The sequence below is a fragment of the Anas acuta genome, chromosome 6, assembly GCF_963932015.1.
Source record: "Anas acuta chromosome 6, bAnaAcu1.1, whole genome shotgun sequence".
Lineage (NCBI taxonomy): Eukaryota > Metazoa > Chordata > Aves > Anseriformes > Anatidae > Anas > Anas acuta.
This window is the reverse complement of record NC_088984.1, coordinates 11,179,213-11,198,785: the sequence shown is the minus strand read 5'-3', so window position 1 is coordinate 11,198,785 and position 19,573 is coordinate 11,179,213. Positions and strand designations below refer to the sequence as shown.

General features: G+C 38.8%; 1 protein-coding gene across 6 annotated transcripts in view; it reads right to left on the bottom strand.

Moving 5' to 3' along the window:
- THSD7B (thrombospondin type 1 domain containing 7B) overlaps positions 1 to 19,573 on the bottom strand; it is a 321,145-nt gene that overhangs the window by 189,054 nt on the left and 112,518 nt on the right. For all 6 annotated transcript variants that reach the window (XM_068687381.1, XM_068687382.1, XM_068687384.1 and 3 more), the window contains exons 5-6: positions 12,451 to 12,702; positions 5,201 to 5,370 (exon numbers count right to left, since the gene is read on the bottom strand). In XM_068687381.1, coding sequence (XP_068543482.1) covers positions 5,201 to 5,370; positions 12,451 to 12,702 — 422 coding nt within the window. The remainder of the gene's footprint in view (positions 1 to 5,200; positions 5,371 to 12,450; positions 12,703 to 19,573) is intronic.

Sequence of the window (19,573 nt, the reverse complement as noted above, 5' to 3'; positions counted from 1 at the left end):
CCAGAAGAGGACAACAGGATTTAACATCAAAGTCCCTACATTCTAATTTCCATAGAGTAAATCAATCTTCTCATTCCTGCAGCTTCAGCGGCATAAATTTGAAAAAACAGTGTGCATTTAATATAGAGCTCATACTCCATACAGGGCTTGTGCTCATTCAAATAGTGCAGATCCTCTGCCAACTCTTATGGGCAGCTTATCTGCATCAATGCAGTCTTTTCCCAATAAATATGCAGGATGACAACAACCTGCACAACCAACTTATTGTGCTAAAGAATCGGACCTGGTGGTTTACAGGACAGCTAACACTCAAGAGGATGATGGCACACTCTAATAACACTCTGCTGATATTTCTCTCTTCCTGAAAGTACTTGCACATAGTTTATTGAACAGATGCCACATGTACCAATTTGAAACACTAATCCCCCAGAAGGCACCCATTGGAAGATCACGATTCAGAGCAGAACAAAAAAACTTGCAGGAAGAAAAAAGTGCTGTCCTCATTAGGAAACAGGGCATACAGAGCAAAGAAGGCAAAAATGCATATTTTAGAGCTAAAGAGAGACAAAGAGCAGAAAGAAAGGGATGAGAATAAATACAGAATAATATTGGACGTGAATGAAAGGAATCCTCAAGTACATCTCTGTGCAAGTCCAAAGAGGCCAGTAGTTTCTGAAAAATAAAATGCAGTGCCTAAACATCTCCATATGGGAATTCAAGAGAGTCTAAAAAGTTTACTCATCGTGTAGGAAGGAATTAGACATTTCTGTCTATCAGAAGTGGGAAGAAAGCTCAATATTTTGTGGAAAACAAGAAAGGATAAAGGCCATAAAACTAATTTTGAGATGCATAAGTAGGACTTTCATGAGAATACAGGGGAACACTTTCTGGCCATTTTGGTTTATAAAGTGGATTGGAGCTTTAAATAGTATACATGTGTTTTGCTGCTATGGCTATGGACATACACAACAGCATGTCAAGCAATAATAATAAACATATATAAGATAAACTGGTGGAGTTACATCCTAAAAAAAAAAAAGTTTTGGTACAGGCTGGAAAATTACAGTGGAATGAGTAAATCAAAAACTTATGGACATTAACTGGTGAGAGTTGAATAACTCTCAACAGAAAGAGGGTTTTTAAAGTAATAAAGACTTTCGCAATAAATAGTTTTACAAAGACTAAAAGTTATCTAAGAACAATGAATGTACAGCTACCACACGGCTACCAAAAATGGCAAAAGTCAAAGAGATAATTAATCAGTTGAATCTATTTCATCTGTCCTGAATTCTGAATTATACAAATGAAGAAAGAAGAAAGAAGGTATATTCAAATCAAAAATCACCTAAAGGAAAATTAACAGTATCTATCCCTACACATTTTAAGCAGAATCAAGTCCCTTTCTTCTTGCAGATTATTAGGAATTTTAACATGGTTAGATCAGGGAAATGTAAGCTATGTTGTTGGGGATTTTCAATAAAACTATAAATTACATGTTACGATGGATGAGAATTACACAGGGAGGAATATTTGAAGAGCTATTAACTTTTAAAAGAAAAAGGATTTGAATAATATTGGGGTTATGAAGGACTCTAAACCTAGCAATTAGATTTATTAATCTGTATTACTCCAGAACAGTATTTTTCATGTTTCTAATATTAAGGGAAATGGATCAGTTACTTTTATCATTCACTGACATACCCACTATGGAAATCCTAGATCAAATAAAAACATATCTTCTTGAGACAAATACAATAGAGATGATCATTAATCAAACAAATAGTTAAAAAAAAAAAAAAAAAAAAAAAAAACAATTCTAGAATCTTACACAGGTATGAGAATTAAATGTGGATTTTCAGACGGAAAATAACAAAGATTAAGAGGATAGGAAAATGCAGAGATGTTTTGGTGACGTGGTAATAAGAGAGAAACTTTATTAGCCAAGAGTGCTACGCTGGGTAAACAACAAAGAAGACTCAAGGAAGAATAGCATCTCACAAAGGTCTTTTCAGTCCTGTAATTAAAACTTAAGCAGACAGGCTCCAAAAGCATTGTAAGAGAATTCTGAAAGTGAGAGGTAAATTGGATCTCATTCAAACAAGTAAGAAAGAAAAAATGTCAAGATATATAAAGCACAAATTTTATGAAAGAATGAAGAATGACATGGCAGGCAGATCCCTGGTTAGCAAGTTACAGAAAATATGGAGAGAACAGCAATCCCAGTCACAAGGGACAGTAAGGAATAATGGTAAACCTGAAGTATTAGATGACCACCTTTCCATGAAAATTAATCATTAAAGTTTAAACGTATTAAAATTCAATGAGAACTTAAAGAAAAAAACATAATGAACTGTTTAAAGCTAATTATGTTAAGGTTCAGTCTAAATTAACAAAAGCCTCACAACTCAGTAAAGATGCTGATTCCTTGGATGAACAGAATAGCTAGCATTAAGAACAGCATAGTCTTGTAATAAGGTTTTTATACATTGGCTTACTTACATAAACATAAATACAGACAACTGAGTGACACAGCATTTAATACATTTACCACGCTTTACCTGTCAGCTTCATCTAGATGTAAGAGTCTCAGAAAGCAACAATATTATAAACAACTTTAAAGATCAGAAAACTTTCTGCCTCCAAATACTAGAATGTCAAAAACTCAGCTAAAGCTGATATGTGAAAACATTGTTCAATTTACTCATTGATATGCAAAAAGAATGCTACCAAAAATGTTATTTTCCTGTCAATGGTAAAGAGAAATATATATTTTTTTCATCTGCCTGGTCATTCAGACCACCATGAACTCTGATAAAGACGAAAAGCTGCTGTTTCCTCCTCATTCATTGCCCAACATTAGAAGTATAGAATCCCTCCATAAGGTCTAACAAATATATTAGACATTCACTTGGGTCAAGGTAGGGATTTCTTCGTTAGGACTTGTCTTTCAGTAGCAAGATATGAGATCTTATCAATGCATTTCTGAAAGTAATACCTGAGTGAAAGTTTTCCATTTCCAGTATCTTCACGTTGGAATTTTATAATCAAAATATAGAAAGATATCAGTAGACTTAGTCCTCTGAGTAACTGATACATAGGAGCTCCAGAAAACAGGGGATCATTTCTAAATATACACATTTTAATAAAAGAAGAAATAGATGGGAAGACTAAAGAAATGAAAAATAAGAGAGAGATCCTTGGGGGATAAGAGAGCTTTGAGCAATATGTGTAAGTACATCACAGATGGTACCTGTCTCCAACTATGATTCAACATATTTTATCCAAGAATGCTGCTGGAGAGACCACAGGACAAAATCTTTTTTTTTCACATATGTCATTGTGCCTAGGTCCAAATTCTCATTGGAAGTAACCAGAAGAAAAACAACTGTGACGGATGGTAATATTCTATTAGACTCGCTTGTTTGATTTCTGAATGATCCTTTTAAGGGCATTCAAGAGGTGAAGAAAGAAAAGTAACTGTACTTTTATGGTAGCAATTAGATTCCGTATTTGCTTATACATAGGAGAATCAACTTCCTCATCTTCTCCCCATCACTGAAAAATGGTACAATAAAATATGAGATGCACTAGTGATGAATAAAAATTTTCTGTCAGTTCAGATTGCCAGAAAAGGTGCAAGATGTCACTCCTTATTTAGTCGAAGAACAAAAGTTGATCAGCTAGTAAATGAGACATTGAATATTACTAGATGGCGAGGGATAATAAGGAAAGTTTTCCCTCTTTTCTTTTGTATGCAACTGTGCTGGCAGTAAATGCATTCTCACTTTCTAAAGACTACTGCAAATCACAACTGCCTTGGTAAAGCAGGAAAATTTTATATCTTGCACAAATGCTGTGCATATTTGTTTTGTTAGTTGCTTGCACGAAAAAAAATATATGTTTGTTTCTTAAAAATAAAGGGTTAGAATTATACAAACAAGGAAGAAGTATCCCAGTGTTTCCCTGCTATTGAGGGGAGGGCTTGCAAATTTTAAGTTAGACTGAACCTTTAACAAAGGAAAAAAATGCATGTGATCCTATACTGGATATACAGTACAAATTCTGTCATGAATTATTTTGGTGTGAGGGTCTCAGATGACCTCCCCCAGTTTTCTAGAATAATTCACAATACTAACAAAGAATAAAGAAGCACAAATGAGGTCAGTTAAGGCTTACTGCTTGTCAACTTGCCATACAGTGGCCATGCAGACTACAGAAGCAGTGAGAAGGATGAAGACAGTCAAGAATGTTACATAACTGTCATCAACAGCACTTTTCTTACTTTGAAAATTGTATACATCACATACTTGTGCAGAACAACTGAGGGGGTTCTGTGCTGGCAGAACAAGGTGGTACCAGATGTTTGGAAGAGGTGAACCAGCAACTATGCATGGACTGAATAGACATTAAAAGAGGTCTGGCTTTCTACAACCTCAGACTGTGCAGGATGCTAGGACACAACTGGGCACACAGGAAACATTTGCTCTGACTTTATAAGTAAATAAATCTAAGATATGATGTTGTGTTCTTATTATCTTACCATCTCTGCTCAAAAGCATATTCTGAAAGAGCACTATATACAGTAAATAAAACAGCCTAAGATGAATTATTCATCATGCATCTGTATCTACTCATTATTCTTCTAAAAGGAAAATAACTCACTTCCAGAATCCAAAAACTGTCTGTCTGCTCAGAAGTTGTGACAATATTATTTTTGATTTCCCCTTCAAAACACAAGAAAGATCGTGTATCAGTTTGAAGCAGAGGCTAAAGCCATATCCAGAATGGAGTGTGACATCTCTTTTTTTTGTACTCTGACCCAGGACCGAAACCACAGATAAATGTATTCAGGTCAGACTGAATAAATGCATTCATACCAGGAGGCCAGACTACCTGACAAAAATGGAAAAATCCTGAAGTCCAAAGAAGAAGAATTTAGCTCCTCCATTCTTCAGACTTCCCCTGTAAAAGTACTCGTACAGAACTGGCAGCAGTTCACCGCTGGAAGGCTTTGGCCCCAGACAGTTCCCCAGGATCCTGAGGACCAAGCCCAAGTAACACCTCCCTTGATAAGTATCAATACAAGGGGGACATCAGCTACTCGAGTCTTCTGTGGATTACATGGGAAGGATTTATTTACGTGCTTCTCTTCCTGAGGTTGACGTGTGCCAGACATTTCAGAATGGCTTTATGCACATACCTTCCTTCAGTCGGTGCATCTCAACTTCTACAGTGATTTGGACGCAGTAGACCTCGCGGGTTTGTATGCCACCTCCACAGAGGCCTGTATGCTTATGGTGGCGAGGGTCCTGCTGGTCAAGGAGGAGAGACACCTGGCAAGTTTTCCATTCAGAAGTTCTCCAGGAAAACCTTTGGAAATAAGAGAGACCAAGTGAAACAAGAGTGGGTGGTAGTTTATTACATGACAAAATACAATTGGTTTAATATTTATAGGAGCATGAGGATGTTTTGAAACATTTTGAATGTTAAATTTACAAAGGTTAAATATTTCTTATTAGCCTATAGTACTCACGTAAACTTTTCACATAGCACTAATCTCTGAAGTGTTCTCAAACACTAAATCATCCTGAAACACCTTTGAACAGAATGCAAAAAAGGAACAAAGATTAAGAGGTTCGATTAATTGTGAAAACAAGTTTTCAAACATGTGGCTGAAACCACTAAACTGCCTCTCTCTGTCAAGAGCTGAACATGTCATTCTGAAATGCACTTACAGCTAAAACCTTACATGTCTGTCAATGGAGTTTCAAGTACCAGGCATCTATTCTATAGGTGACAGCTTTGCAAAGGTCTAGGGTACTATCAATTTCTTCAAGGGATTGCCTAAGGTAACTCAGTTTTCTTGTTTTTCTTTCCAGAAGTTGCGACATGCAGCAAGTCCTATTTTCATTCTATATATAATTCATACATAAAGAGCATAAAGTTTAAAAGAAAGGAAAATATTCTTAATTTCCAAGAAGAACATATTAAAACCATAGGGAAAGTAGCATTGTGTAGCAACAGAAATCTAAAAAATTATTTCCCATCATGTCTGAAAATATGGAGCATTTTTCTAATAAGGCAGTTTTTACAAACATAATTCATTTTAATTAACAGGTCACAGAGTAAGAGCCCAAAGTCTTTCTTCAGCTTCCTGAATGCAAATCGTAGCAAATATTGGTTTTGTAACCAATCTCTATGCTTCTGCTGCTTCATTCCTTTTCTCCTCTATATTCCATAGTTTACTTTTTCTGTACAAACTTACCTGTTTTAAAATACATAAAATAATTTCCTTCTCTTACCCTCAAGACAAATACTCTCTCCCCCTAGGACAGACATACAGTTGTTAAAATTATGTATGTTTGCAGGCTGACTGATCACTCTTAAGTTCGAGCACAACGGGGTGTCCCTGCAGAAGGAGCCTTTCACCTTGTGTTCTGGGTATTCTCCATCACAAATATCTGTGCCCTGACTATAGCTGTGGCAGGGACACATGCATCTCAAAATTGTATGAAAAATAACTGCATTAGTTTGCATGAGCACACATCAATGTTCTCATAACATCTTGCACTGCAAATATAGGCATAAGAATGATTTCTAGCCACAGAGCACTTACAAATTTTGTAAAATACTAATGGAAAATGTTTGTGAATACTGCCAATTACTTTTAATTTACAGGTACTTTTCGGATGAGCTGTCATGCCCTCTTAAATAATACACAATAATGTGCAAATTTGGATACACACAGGATTTACTACTAGCTGAGAAAACAATAAAGAACACACTTTTCATACGACAAGAATGAAATAATTGAAATCGCATAACATATAAAGCACAGCCATGAATTTTTTCTTATAGTAGTTCCTCCTGTGGAATTCCTAATCACTTTTTTTGGGGACACAGTGTTAAATACAACCTTCTTGTTATAATAAAGACAAGGAAAACTGCTCTTCATCAAGCACTGGGTAAACAAAATTCCTCCTCCACAGCACTTCAGGACATCATGCTACTCAGGCCCATATTTTCAAAGATAGAAGCCTAAATATAGAACACACTCATCTTTCCTCAGCCACAGAAATACTTGTTTTAGGGTGGTATTTCTTAAAACAATAACTGACTAAAGAAAAACTCATTATCAATAGCTGGCCTCGGGAGTCAGCTGTGAATTCTGGGTCCTAAAGACTCTTCTCTAAAGGTGTGAGCACCTGCTTCTCCAATTCAGCATGAGCTGTGGGAGTTAACACCTAGGAAAATTAGGCCATCAATGATTAAAATTATGCAAAATAACTAAATCTGAGCTCAGAGATAATTAAACCTCATCAGCTCCTGAATCTAAAAAAATCCCTTTAGACATCCTCATGGAGTAACTGGATACCGTGCTCCACCACAGAGCAGTGTTTAATGAACAGCCATCAGGTGCGACTGCCAGCGCCTCCTCCTCTGTGAGCAGCTTTAAAGCCTAAATCCTTACCAGCCCATCTTGCTTTCCCCCAGCTGGCCATGCCCTGAGCTGGCTGGAGTTTTCCAGCAACAAAATCTGACCCCAATGTTAGGTGTTTGAAAGGTACACGTTCTCACAGCCATTAACAAGTCAATGACACCAGAAGCACATCTGACATGCTGTTAGCCCACCGAGTCCTTGCAGAAGGGAGCAGTCATCCTGGGCAGCCTCGCAGGAGGCTCTGCTGGGTTTTATGCAGTGCGGCTGACACCTGGTATCAACTTGCCGATCTATGGGCTATTCTAAAGACAATGAGCAATAACATTACTTAATTGCAATTAGCAAAGAACAGAGATTTCTGGCTGGCAAATACCTGGGCCTTTTTTTCTTGTAATTTAACAACCTTCAGCTAGTATTTGCAGATTATTAGCGATATCCACAGATGCTTTACCACACATGCATTATTTCTCCAAACTCCACGACCCGAGCCACCAATGCAATGCTGGGCATTGCATTGTTAGAGCAGATGTGCTATATCACCACTAAGTTACTGTTGGGTCAATGCTAGTCAGCCACCTCGCTCACTGTCCCTAGAGGAGCGAGACCACGATGACGCAGGAAGTGAAAGAGCCATTGTCCATTTGAATCATCAGGGTAGTCAGCTTCAGAGTACTCTTGTCACCCCTGTGCCAAAACCTGTGGGTGTTGATGATTATGAATGTCAATAGATTTAACATCTCATTTTACCTCCTACCAATTTCTAGGTAGACCTTTTGATGCAAACTACAGTGCTAGCTGTGACATCTATAGATCTGTTAGTACAACTAAAAACAAAACTAAAAATAAAAGGGGGGTTGCCTTCCCTATAGGCTTGTATCAAATTTTGACAATACTGTTTGAGAGACAGAAGGTTTAGCTGCTTCTAAAGATTGGCAGACCCTGTTGCCAATGGTTAGAGTGCTAGTTAGATAATGACCAACATGGGAACCTCCAGAATCTACATGCAGCTATATCAGTTTGCTTAAGAAAACTGGCAAGAATTAACCTATAGAAAAAAATGAACTAGGTGCTTGGGGTATCTAGGATGAAACTTGGCTGATAAAGCTGAGCAGCTTTTCATTTCAGTGCTCTGAATTTCACTGCTAACCAGAGTCAGTTGAGGAAGCCAAAGAACAGGTCCCGTGGGTGTCTGCCACTGTCAGAGCAAAGCATGCCCTCGTTGCAATGCCCAACAGCAGCCACAGGAGAAACGTCCAGCCTGGGGCTGACCAACCAAGGCTTCACCAGGCTTGGTTCCCGACCTGAGGGGAGGCAATTCAGCTGCCCAGCCAAGCTGAGGTCACCTCTGTGTGCCCAAAACCAGTGAAATTTGAAGGGCCAAACAGCAGTGTTGCCACCACTCTCACAATGCAATACCAGCAGCCTACCGGCGTGGTTCAGCACACTTCCTTTCAGGTCTTTCCAACTTCACACCAACGCTTTACCTTTAATTAGGGAACATGATGGGTCTCATCTACAAAGTAATGCCATCACTCCCATATCTCAGCAGTAACCTCAAGCCTTTTGTAAAAATTGGGTCTTAAAACTTTCCCATTTTCCATCATTTACCTTCTGAAAAGCTTTGAATTTCCAACAAAGCAAAGAGGTGGGTTTTTTCTTTTTTTTCTAAATCCCTGTCTCGTAACATAGCAACCACAACCAAAATGAAAGATTTAAAGACATAATCATAATTCTGGAAAATCTATCTATTCCCTATGAACATGAAAGCTACACATCTGGGATAAAAATGATATAAAACATTGTTTTAAAACTGATGACTCAGTGACAGCTATGCAACAAACAAGAGCTCAATATCTTCCCAATTTATAGTAACCTCTTGGTCCCTTCAGTCTATAGGACTTATGCTTTTAGTGCTTACCCAAGTTTTATATCAGTATATGCCCATTCACTTTAATTGAACTACCCCAAATTTATATCACAATAAAGAAGGTAGAATCACCTTCTGTGTGTTTAAGCTTTTTAAACCCTTAATCTAATCCCTTCAAAACAAATAACCAAAAGTAAAACAAAACACAAAGCTCTGGAGTCCTATATGCACTTAAAATGTTTTATTTTCTTGCATTTAAACTATTGATTAAAGAATTTATTGTAAACTTCAGCCATAAAATTAAAAGGCCTTCCCATTAAAAGCAAATTTACATCAATCGTTCCGTACGTGTGATGGGACCTTAACTTGCTGCCTTGCCATGGATGGCAATATAAATTTACCCACCTTCCTGTGATAAAAAAAGGAGAAAAAAAAAAAAAAAAAAAAAAAAAGGAAAAAAAAAACTTAGTGCTTCTTGCTTTTCCATGCAGGTGGATGAATGAGGTGGGGGATGTAGTCTATGAAATGCACATTTGTTCAGGCATGAGGTGATCCTTGTCCCTGCACTGAAACTGGCCTCTAGAGAAACACTTTTCTCTTTGCTCAGAGATTTGCTCTTTCTGGCCAACCTCCTCACCGATTTTCTTTGGCTTGCCTGGAGCATGATTTTGAAAATCCTTACCCAGAGAAAAACTTAAAGAAGTGGCTACTGGTCTTCAAATAATCAACAGCAGAAAAACAACTGCCCAGGGACTGGGAAGGTAAATAAGACTCTCGCCTTAAAGATTTTAAGACTAACCTGATTAGGCAAATGCAAGCCAGCAAGACAAACAGACAGGTTTGTATTGAGGCTTGACAAATGAAGGAGAGCACTTTTCATTCCTAATACTGAATCTCCTTAAATTCATCATCTTACGTGGAGTAAAACAAAAAGAAAACGGTCTGATAACCCTCAGCAAAGCAGTAAGTGATGCAGCATATATTTAACGGCAAAAAAAAGTACCATCTCGCTAGATATTACACTGCAAAGAGAATTATGTTCAAATAAGGAGATCTGGAGCATCAAAGGCTTTTTATATTATTTTATAAGGGTTAACATTACATCCTTCTATGGCAGGCAGCTACTGCTTTCCATTCTGAAGTACTTGCACCATCTTGGTCACCAATTCCCAAACACCAAAACAAAATCATGAGGCTATAAACTGTAAAGTGGACAGACAACATCCTTTACCAGCTGCTGACACTTATATAGCATGCTTTAAAATGTTTGTCTTCTGTTCATTATTACACACTTCCCAGAGCCTTACACCTGGTATACCCGCAGCATGTACCGCAACGTTAAAGCTTTTCATTCCTGCTCATTTCTGCAGTATTGAACAGCCAAAGTCAACTAACCAGACAGCTATCTCAAATTCCCCTCAGCACACAAAAGAAAGTGAAAGTAGTGTGTGTCGTGAAAGAAGGTCAGTCTACCAACTGCATTTTGAGATACTACATCTCGAGAAATAGCAACTAACTAAATACCAGAGATTTTCTTGCTGTATTTTTTGGTTAAGTGGCTCTATTAAACTGAGTCTAAAGACTAAAGTTATTGTTCTAGGATAGGTCATTAGACATTTTATCCTACTTCACTCAGGTACTTCACTGAAGATGTCTTAAGGATGGAATTCATGTAGCAATGGCAGGATGGGGAAGGTAAACCATGGCATAGCAACAGTATACTGAAAGAACAGGTTTCCTTGTATAGCAAGAGTGGCACCATGAGAAAGTTATCAGTGTTATGCAGATTCTTACCTTTTGGGCTCTCCTGGCTCTACATCAAGCCTTTACAATCATTTGCACTTTCATACAGTGCAATATCAAAGAGCAGACAAACTGAGAAACTAGGGACAGACACGTGCCTCCTCGCTCCCTGATTAACTATCAGCTGGCATGCCCCAATCAGGTGTCACTTGCACCTACGCTCCTATACAAAATCAGTGAGACAATGTGTCTGTCTGTTAATCTATTGTCTTCGAAATTGATGTGCATCTGGGCAGGAGCAAAAATCACTCTGTGAGAGCCTTTTCGTGGGATGTAATCAAGCAAAAGAATTTTTTATATATATATATATACTTCCTCTCCTGTGCTAGCAGGGTGCATAAAAATGATCAGCATTTGATTTTGAATGAACTCAACAATATAGTGACACTTTTACAGGTTACGCCTTCGTAAGAAATGTATCTTGCAAAGGCTTTATCAAAGGTTTTGGCAGTAGCTGGCAAAGCACCAGAAATTCACGACTTGATCACTGAATAGGCCTCCTATTAAACACATTCATTCACAGGGGGAGATTTGTCTACATGTATATAAAACCTTAACAATTTTGAAGTATTTTACAGTCAATCTCAGAACATGTGACACACAAAAAATTAAGCAATATTTTATTTTCTTTACAAAGCAAACAAGACTCCACAACGGTAGCCTGGCCAGGCATTATTGCACAGATTTACAGATCAGAAAGGTGAGTTCCCCACCTTCTGCCAAAACAAAGATTGCCATAAACCAAGCTAGTACTCAGGGATTGCTAAATATCCCTGCTTAAGAAGTATCCGGAGGGAAGCTGTGTAAAGACCAAGCTGTTACCTCTGATCAGTTCCCATTTTCCTCAAGGAGGACCATAATTTTTTATGGGGAGATTAAGGGGAATCATTAAACCTTGTGTAAAAGTCATGATTGAAAAGCCAATAAAAGCACAGTCGTGGAGACCTGCCCAGTCTGCGCAGTTGAGGAAATTCTCTGAACCAGCAATCAGCATGAAAGCTCTTTCAGAGAACAGGAATATCTGGCTCTCAGTTTTTAAAATAGGAAAACATAAGCTGTAGTGAGCGTAATTTACATTTATTTCTATATGCAACTGTAATTATTGTAATAGCAATGATGATAACAGCAACAATTACGAGAACGCTATTAGCGATAACTAATACCACTAATCATAGTTAACAGTGATCAAATCAATGATCTTTCAGACACAGATACAAGCCATGATGTGTGACCCTCTCCACACATACGCATAGACTTAGAGCAAGGAAGCTTTGCTTTGCACAAAAGCACCTCCGAACAGGGGGTTCTCCAGAAAACTTTGACAAAAGCACGCAGGTACCTGGGGCAGGGCTGCAGCAGCTCTCTCCCTCCTGCGCTGCACGCTTCCCTCTCTTCCAGCTCCGGGCAGAGCTTCCCAGTGCCCACTGCCAGGCTCTGCACACCACGGCGGCGGCTCCGAAAGCCCGGGGCGAGCTCTCCCCAGCTGCAGGTCTGTGAGCAGGCACTCCATGCCGACCACTCGGACGTTTCACAGTCTTTGGCGATGACACAGGATTTGAAGGTCAAAGGGACAGCATCTTGCACGCACAGGCTGTGATAAGAATAAAGTAAAAACAGCTGAGATCTTACTAATTTTTTCTTTCTCCAGCACAAAGCCCAGATATTGTACCCTAACTCAGACAAGAAGAGATCTGTGGTCATTTGGGGTGGCTTGCATCAGAAGACCTGCCTCAACACCAAAGCAATGAGGGCAAGAGTTGCTGCAATGCACATCCTCCATTTCCAGTGAGTTCCGGCTGCTATCTTGCATGCTGAGTGGTTTGCAAATACTACACTTAATTTATTTTAAGTTACAACAGATGTAAAAGGCACTACATTTGCACCTGTGCAGTTATAATTTCTCAGTTTATCCAGGGCTGAAAATAAAAGCCAAGGCCTGGAGAAGTGTTGCCACTGGTGTTCGCTCTCCTCCCTCCACGCACGGAACTAGCTGTCCAGCATCTGTCCCCCTAGGTAGCAGCGCATCCTGCTGAGCAACTCTGCTCTTTTAAAAAATAATTAGGCACATATTAATAAGAAATGTTTTTGTTCTGCAAGGTTGTTATCAAGCAAGTGCTGTTAACTAAGGCCAGAGGGGTTTCCATCCTGACAAACCACAGGAGACCATGGCATGCCACAACCATACATGTACTTTTTGGGCTCATTCGCATTACCCCAGCCTTCATTAGGACACAATCCTCATTCATTTTGTAACACAGAAAACACAGCATGTGGCTCAATGCAATGGAAAAATGAATTTTAAGAGCTGACAACTGTAGACATGTGAGACAGCGCTCTCCTGCCCTGCTCAGTCTGGAAGGAACCAAGCAGAGCACAGCTTCTCCTGCTTCACCTCTCTGCAGTTGGAGATCATCCACAAGGCCACCGGGAATCTCCCAAAAAGGGTGAGATACCATGGTGGTTGTCTCCCAGAAACCACAGATAACTGATGTAACAGAGCTGGGAAGGATGTAACAAAAAAGGACAGAGTTACATACAAGCAGAGAAGTCACTGGAACACCACAAAGGAACGGATGGGGAAAAGGAGAGAGGAATCAAAGAAGAAAAAACAAGAAGATGGTACCCAGAAAAAAAAGGTGTCACCAGGAAAAAAAGAGCTAAGAATTTCTGATTTCTGCCCAGTGTTACAGCGATGATGCAAATGGCTCTCTGAAATTAAGACCATCCATGAACTCAGTGTGAACTCTTTAAATTCGCCTTCTCCAGCCTCCAGTTGCTCACAGTCAGGCTTTTACCAGCTGTAAGGAGCAAATCCATGTGCACTTAAAAGGTGTGAAATCTAGAGCTGGTGCCAAGGAACCAGTTATTACCTCACTTAATATTACTTATAACACAGTCTGACTAAGCTAACTTTCTCTACAGAAAATACACCGGGCAATCATTTCAGGATTGCATGGCAATCTCACAGGGGAGCAGAGAAGATAACGGGCATTCACTCGCTTCTCCTCCAATTTGGGAATCGGTCCATTTCCCACAGAGGTCAATAGGAATATTGCCACCAATACGTGACCAGGTTTAACTACACCCTGAATCACTAGCATAATACAGCATTTAGTATCTTAAATTTACACTTCTTTTTTTAAGTTTGAAGTGTAACTCAACACTTTTTGTCTCAGCTTCATCACCTAGAATAATAGTCTCACAGGTGCAGGGAGGATGAATTTGCTAAGGTTTATTTTAACAACTCCTTGAAGCAGAAACCTGTGATATGCCCCCAAATTATTCTTGTTTATATCCAAAAAAAAAAATTCTCATGCCTCTGTCACATGTTGAATGCAACTGATTGCATAGCTGCATCTGGTACAAAACATCAACTCTATTGAACCAAGGACTGGAAAATGATAATCAATATATCTGAACTTGAGCTAGGCCAGTGATTTTGAGTCTTGGTTGGAGCATTAGGCTGGTAGAGTCACTCAAAGTGCAACCTTTTTTCCTTTTTATTACTTTTGTAACAGAGTTATCAGGTGAGCCACCAATACCACAGTGCTAACAAGAAAGGATTCCTGATTTTGAGTAGATAAAATGCTAGCAATTGGAAATCATTGTCCTAAGTGTCTATACTAGAAAACTAGAGTTAACCTAAGAACATTGCATGGAGGCAACCAATCTCACATTCAACAGAATAATCAGAATCTGGTATTCAGATACCAACAAGAAAACCCAAATCCATTTTGGTGGTTGCACCACTGCAAATGAGAAATTTAAATCTGACCTGATCTATGCTGAAATACCAAGGAAAATTAAGCCTTTAAAAATCTGCTTTAGGGTCTTCTTCAAAATGAGTATTGCTAGTCCTAACCATTAGCAAGACAGTATCTACAACACCTGCTCCAATGGATTCAAACACATGCCAAACCTGCTCCAAAGGATTCAAACACATGCCAACACTTGGGCTACAAAAGACATCTCTGCCCAGCATGAATCTTTGTTATGTGCAAGACTTGCAAGTATATGAAGCCTGAAAAGCTCATTCTTTCTCTGAAAATCCCTCCACCTTTCCTCCTATAAAAGGCTAAAGAGAACTTTGTTGACCTTCAGGTGAACAAGATGTGGAGCGGGCAATTTTCATCCTTCTGCTTGGGTAGATGTTTTTGAAGGAGAATTGCATGCAACAGCCAAACAGAAAGTGAATCTAATTAACTTGTACTCACTCGTTCAGAGACTCAAAGTCAAATTAACTGTGACACCAAGCAACACAAAAACACATGTAAAAACACAGCCCATCCTTTTGCATGAAATTCAGACACATTCTTTCATGTAACTGATGTATTCAGAACAATCTGATACAGATAAAACCCAGGTGTGCACGACATTTGTTGATCTGAGCCTACAAAGAAACCTCAGTTAGCAAACCAGCAGGGAAGAAAGGAAGTCCTGGGGATGGCAGGTACATCATAAGCCCATTTTTTTATACTAACTTTCCACATGTTAATGTATTCAGGTTAGATCTTCCTTTTAAGAGTCGATCTGGTGACAGCAATATTATAACGTACTTCCACAACTGATGCTTTCTGTGTCGCAGGGCTGGACTGATACTGTAAAACTCCAGGAATTGTTTTGCAGTATACGTTATGATGCCTGCGGTTTAAGATGGATCAGTTAGTTAACAGACAACAGATGCATGAAGCTTAAAATCACTCGAATGGCAGAGAGCCTTCTTACTCTTCTGTGTACTGAGGGGGAATAGAGTTCCTGGCACAGGACTCATTAGGGTCTAATCATGACTGTAGTGGACAGAGCCTTGCTGTATTCCTAACAGCATCCAAATGCTTTTTTCCTGACCAAAGGGAGACTCGTGATCCAAAAGAACACAGGCTGTATGTAGTGCCTAAGACGTCTGAGTTCTGGTGTCTCCAGAGCTTAATGCACAAGATCCTCTGCTGCGATTAAAAATAAATGCTGACATATTTGTGCCAACTAGGCAGGCATTTGGATCTTAGGGCTACAGAAGCAGTTGGCTTTCAGCACAATTTTAAAAACAAAGAAAAAGCCCAGTTATTATTGGACAGTATTTCCAAAATGTTACTCTAATTGAAAAGAAAAAATGTGGCCACTGTTCGTTTGTTTAGTATGCTTTTAATAAAAGCAAAGGAAATTACACTTTTTTTTTCAAGGACCTCCTTATCCAATAGCTCAGGGATTTGTTTTTCAAGCCTGAGCACTGAGGCTTGATTCCTACATCTGCTGGGAAAAAACCTGAATGCACACACACACACACACACACCCCTCCTCTCCCAGAACAGAATCACAGCCATTACATGTAAGTGTATTACAGCACAGCATTTCCACCTCTGCACTGTGAAATTTTGTTCTCATCTAGAGAACAGAATAGTGTCAACAGCAGAAATTGCAAATAATTTTTCCAAGAAATGTACGACAGCACAGTGGTTAAGTGCAATCCACTAGGAAATGGATAATGTAAATTCAAATTACAGAGGTAAACAAAAGAACTGAGTGCCGCTCTACCACATCCTCCATCTACTGGTCCATTGACTGAATTTGACCTGAATTTTCACTTACAAAGGCAAAGTAAACTGAATTCCAAATCCAACTCTATTATATCATCATCACCTTGCACACAGAATGAAGAGTTTAAGAAATACGTACCTGAAAAAGACTCCTCATCCAAATAATAACCAAAAAAAGGCACTAAAGCTGTTTGCTCCTGATGCTAACTTCTCAGTATGCTCACTGGGAATACTGAGTATGCTAAATGAATGCACTCGTCAAGTTAGAAAAATCAAGACAAAATTAGGATTTCACTATTTAGCTATAGGCACTGATTTCACTACATTAAAATTTAGTGTCTAAATTAAATAGGAGGAAAAAAAAAAGGTTCTTAGGTTCTTCATCTCACTACTCGGTAGGTTTTTACAACTGCGACAAAAGAGAAAACCAAAACCAGCAGAATTTCTAACTGTATATTTGTTACAACTTTTTCAGAGATTTTCGTAAATGTATGGAAGTGTTAATGGTTGGTTTTGTTACTGGATGGAAGATTTAAAGAAAGTTAAAACTTTTTTGTTTATCTGAAACAGTAATTTAAAAAATAGGCTTTTTAAAATGAATGAAGTCTTTAAAAGATTCTCTAATATCTCTAAGAGTATTTCATTTTGATCCTACTCCTTTTATGTTTTATGAATACAAAGTTTTCACACCAAAATTACTTCTGAACCTTTCTCAAGTTCTACAGACATTCTGTTGGTCGACTGTCTCAAGTTCTAGTGTTTTTCAAAAAGAAAAGCTCCATCTCTGCCTTTCCTCTCCCTTTCTCCCTTTTTCATTCATTTCAACAAATGCAGATCCTCCAATCTAAACAACATTTCAAAGACATTCCCTGCTTCTACGTGCCTGTTACAGTCTGTCCTATGTTCCAAGCGCTTGTGCTCCTTTCAAAGCAGCTCCACTTTACAATATTTACTTTAGAAATTCCTAGCGTCTTCTTGTGCACCTTCAAGGCTGAAACAGGCACTCAAAACTTCACAGGACCAATGATTTAAATGAAAACAATGTTTTCCTTATAAAGCAAAGGATTCTTCAGCTCTCACCCAAGGGTTTCTGTGAAACCAAAGGCTGTTGGTTTTTTTTGGCTTCTACAGCACAACTGGAGAATTGGTGGAAAATGGAAAACAAATGTCAGACTTGTTTCCTGCTATTGCTCTTTATTTTACAAGAGAAAGGACAACTTTTGCAATTCTCATGAATCACAAACTTGTTAATGGAGAGGTGAAAATTAATTTCCTACCGGTAAATTTACATCTCTAACAAGTGGATACATTAAGTCATTTAGTCCTTAAAAAACAGCTTGCACCCATCCCACCAAAATACTTTTTTTTTTTTTTTTTTTTTTTGCAAAAGCCTGTTCTTTCACACCAAGCAATGTACCAGTGTAACCCCCCATTAGCATGCACAATGATTACTGCTTGCTGGCATAATTGGCTGACAAACAATCCTGAGATTAGAAACAGGTAAATTTAACAACTTTGATAATAAATTAGGCAACAGACACCACTTGTGGACACCACAGGGCCATCTTTGCTGCTGCATTATAAATTTGGAAATGAGCAGAATATGTGTTTGCTATCTTCACGTGGCTTTTGACAGGTAATGGTGTTAAACTGACCGCTCATATCACCTGCTGCTTTTCTTTGGGTTAATGGCAGAAGGGAGAGTGGTGGTGATAAAATCCCAACACACCCCAATAATCGTGCAGGCTCAGAGACCTCAGTGAAACATCTCTAGGATCCCTAGGCCACGTCTAGGGCTATTTCTCTCTGTTCCCTTAGTTTCCTAGAAAATTTAATTTGTATCTCTCATCGGTACTTACTCAACAGCGTTATTCTAAGTAGGAAATCTCAGCCAGGAAAATGAAAAAGCACAAATAAAGCACATCTTCCCAGTTTTACAGTAGACATTTGGCTGTCTGCCAAGCCCTGCTTCAGGGTTATGCAAATGCATTTACTCTTCTTTATCAGTAGCCAAAATATCATCACTCTTATAAAGTGACATCTGCAAGATCTGATCCATTCTTCAGGTGAATGGCAGCAAATATGCTGCACAATGGAACGAGGAAGGCATTAACATGGGATGTTTTTAGGGAGTTGTTGTTGGGGTTTTTTATCAGTGACACTAGAAATTAAACAAAAGTTGTATTTTATGATGGATTTTAGGTTTGGGTTTTAGGTTTCCAAGTTCAAGCTACAGGGCTACAAGTAATAACAAGGGGTTTTGTTTGCTTGTGTTTGTGTGGTTTGGTTTTTAAAAAGACCTTTTATCCCCTATGGAATCTATGGATCTTCCTCTCGTATATTGGCTCACTAAGAGAAAAGGATGGGTTAGCCTCAGCTGAGACACAGCCCCAACAAAAAAGGTTTGACAGGACTGTAAAAAGTCTGCTAATGGAGCTGTATGTTCCCAAATAGGGGACTGGATCAGCTAAAAAGAAAGGAAGGAAAAGGGAAAGGACAAGGGAAGAAGACATCTTGATCACAGGTAGAGACACTGAAATTTAACCTTCTGGGACCTTCTGCGCTGTCATCCAGAAGTTCAATGTGTTACTCACACAGCAGTGAAACAAAGAGCAAAGTACGAAAACAGTGTCTTCCGTTCCCCATTCCTACAGCAAATGTACCACTGAGCGTGTGAGGGCTGAGACAGTGAAAGTTTAACAAGTTGGTATTCCCTATCCAGAGCTACTGATAAGGAACGAGATACAAGGCAGAAAAGCAGCTAACACATGTTAACGTACATAAACCTGCTGCGGATTTCACAGTACCATAAATCACAAGTAACTCCAGTAAAGTCAAGCAGCTACATGAGCATAAAATCTGTATATTTAGAATCAGCATATATTAGAGACTAGTAATAAAGTCAAGATGGTAGAAAACTGCTGCAACAGT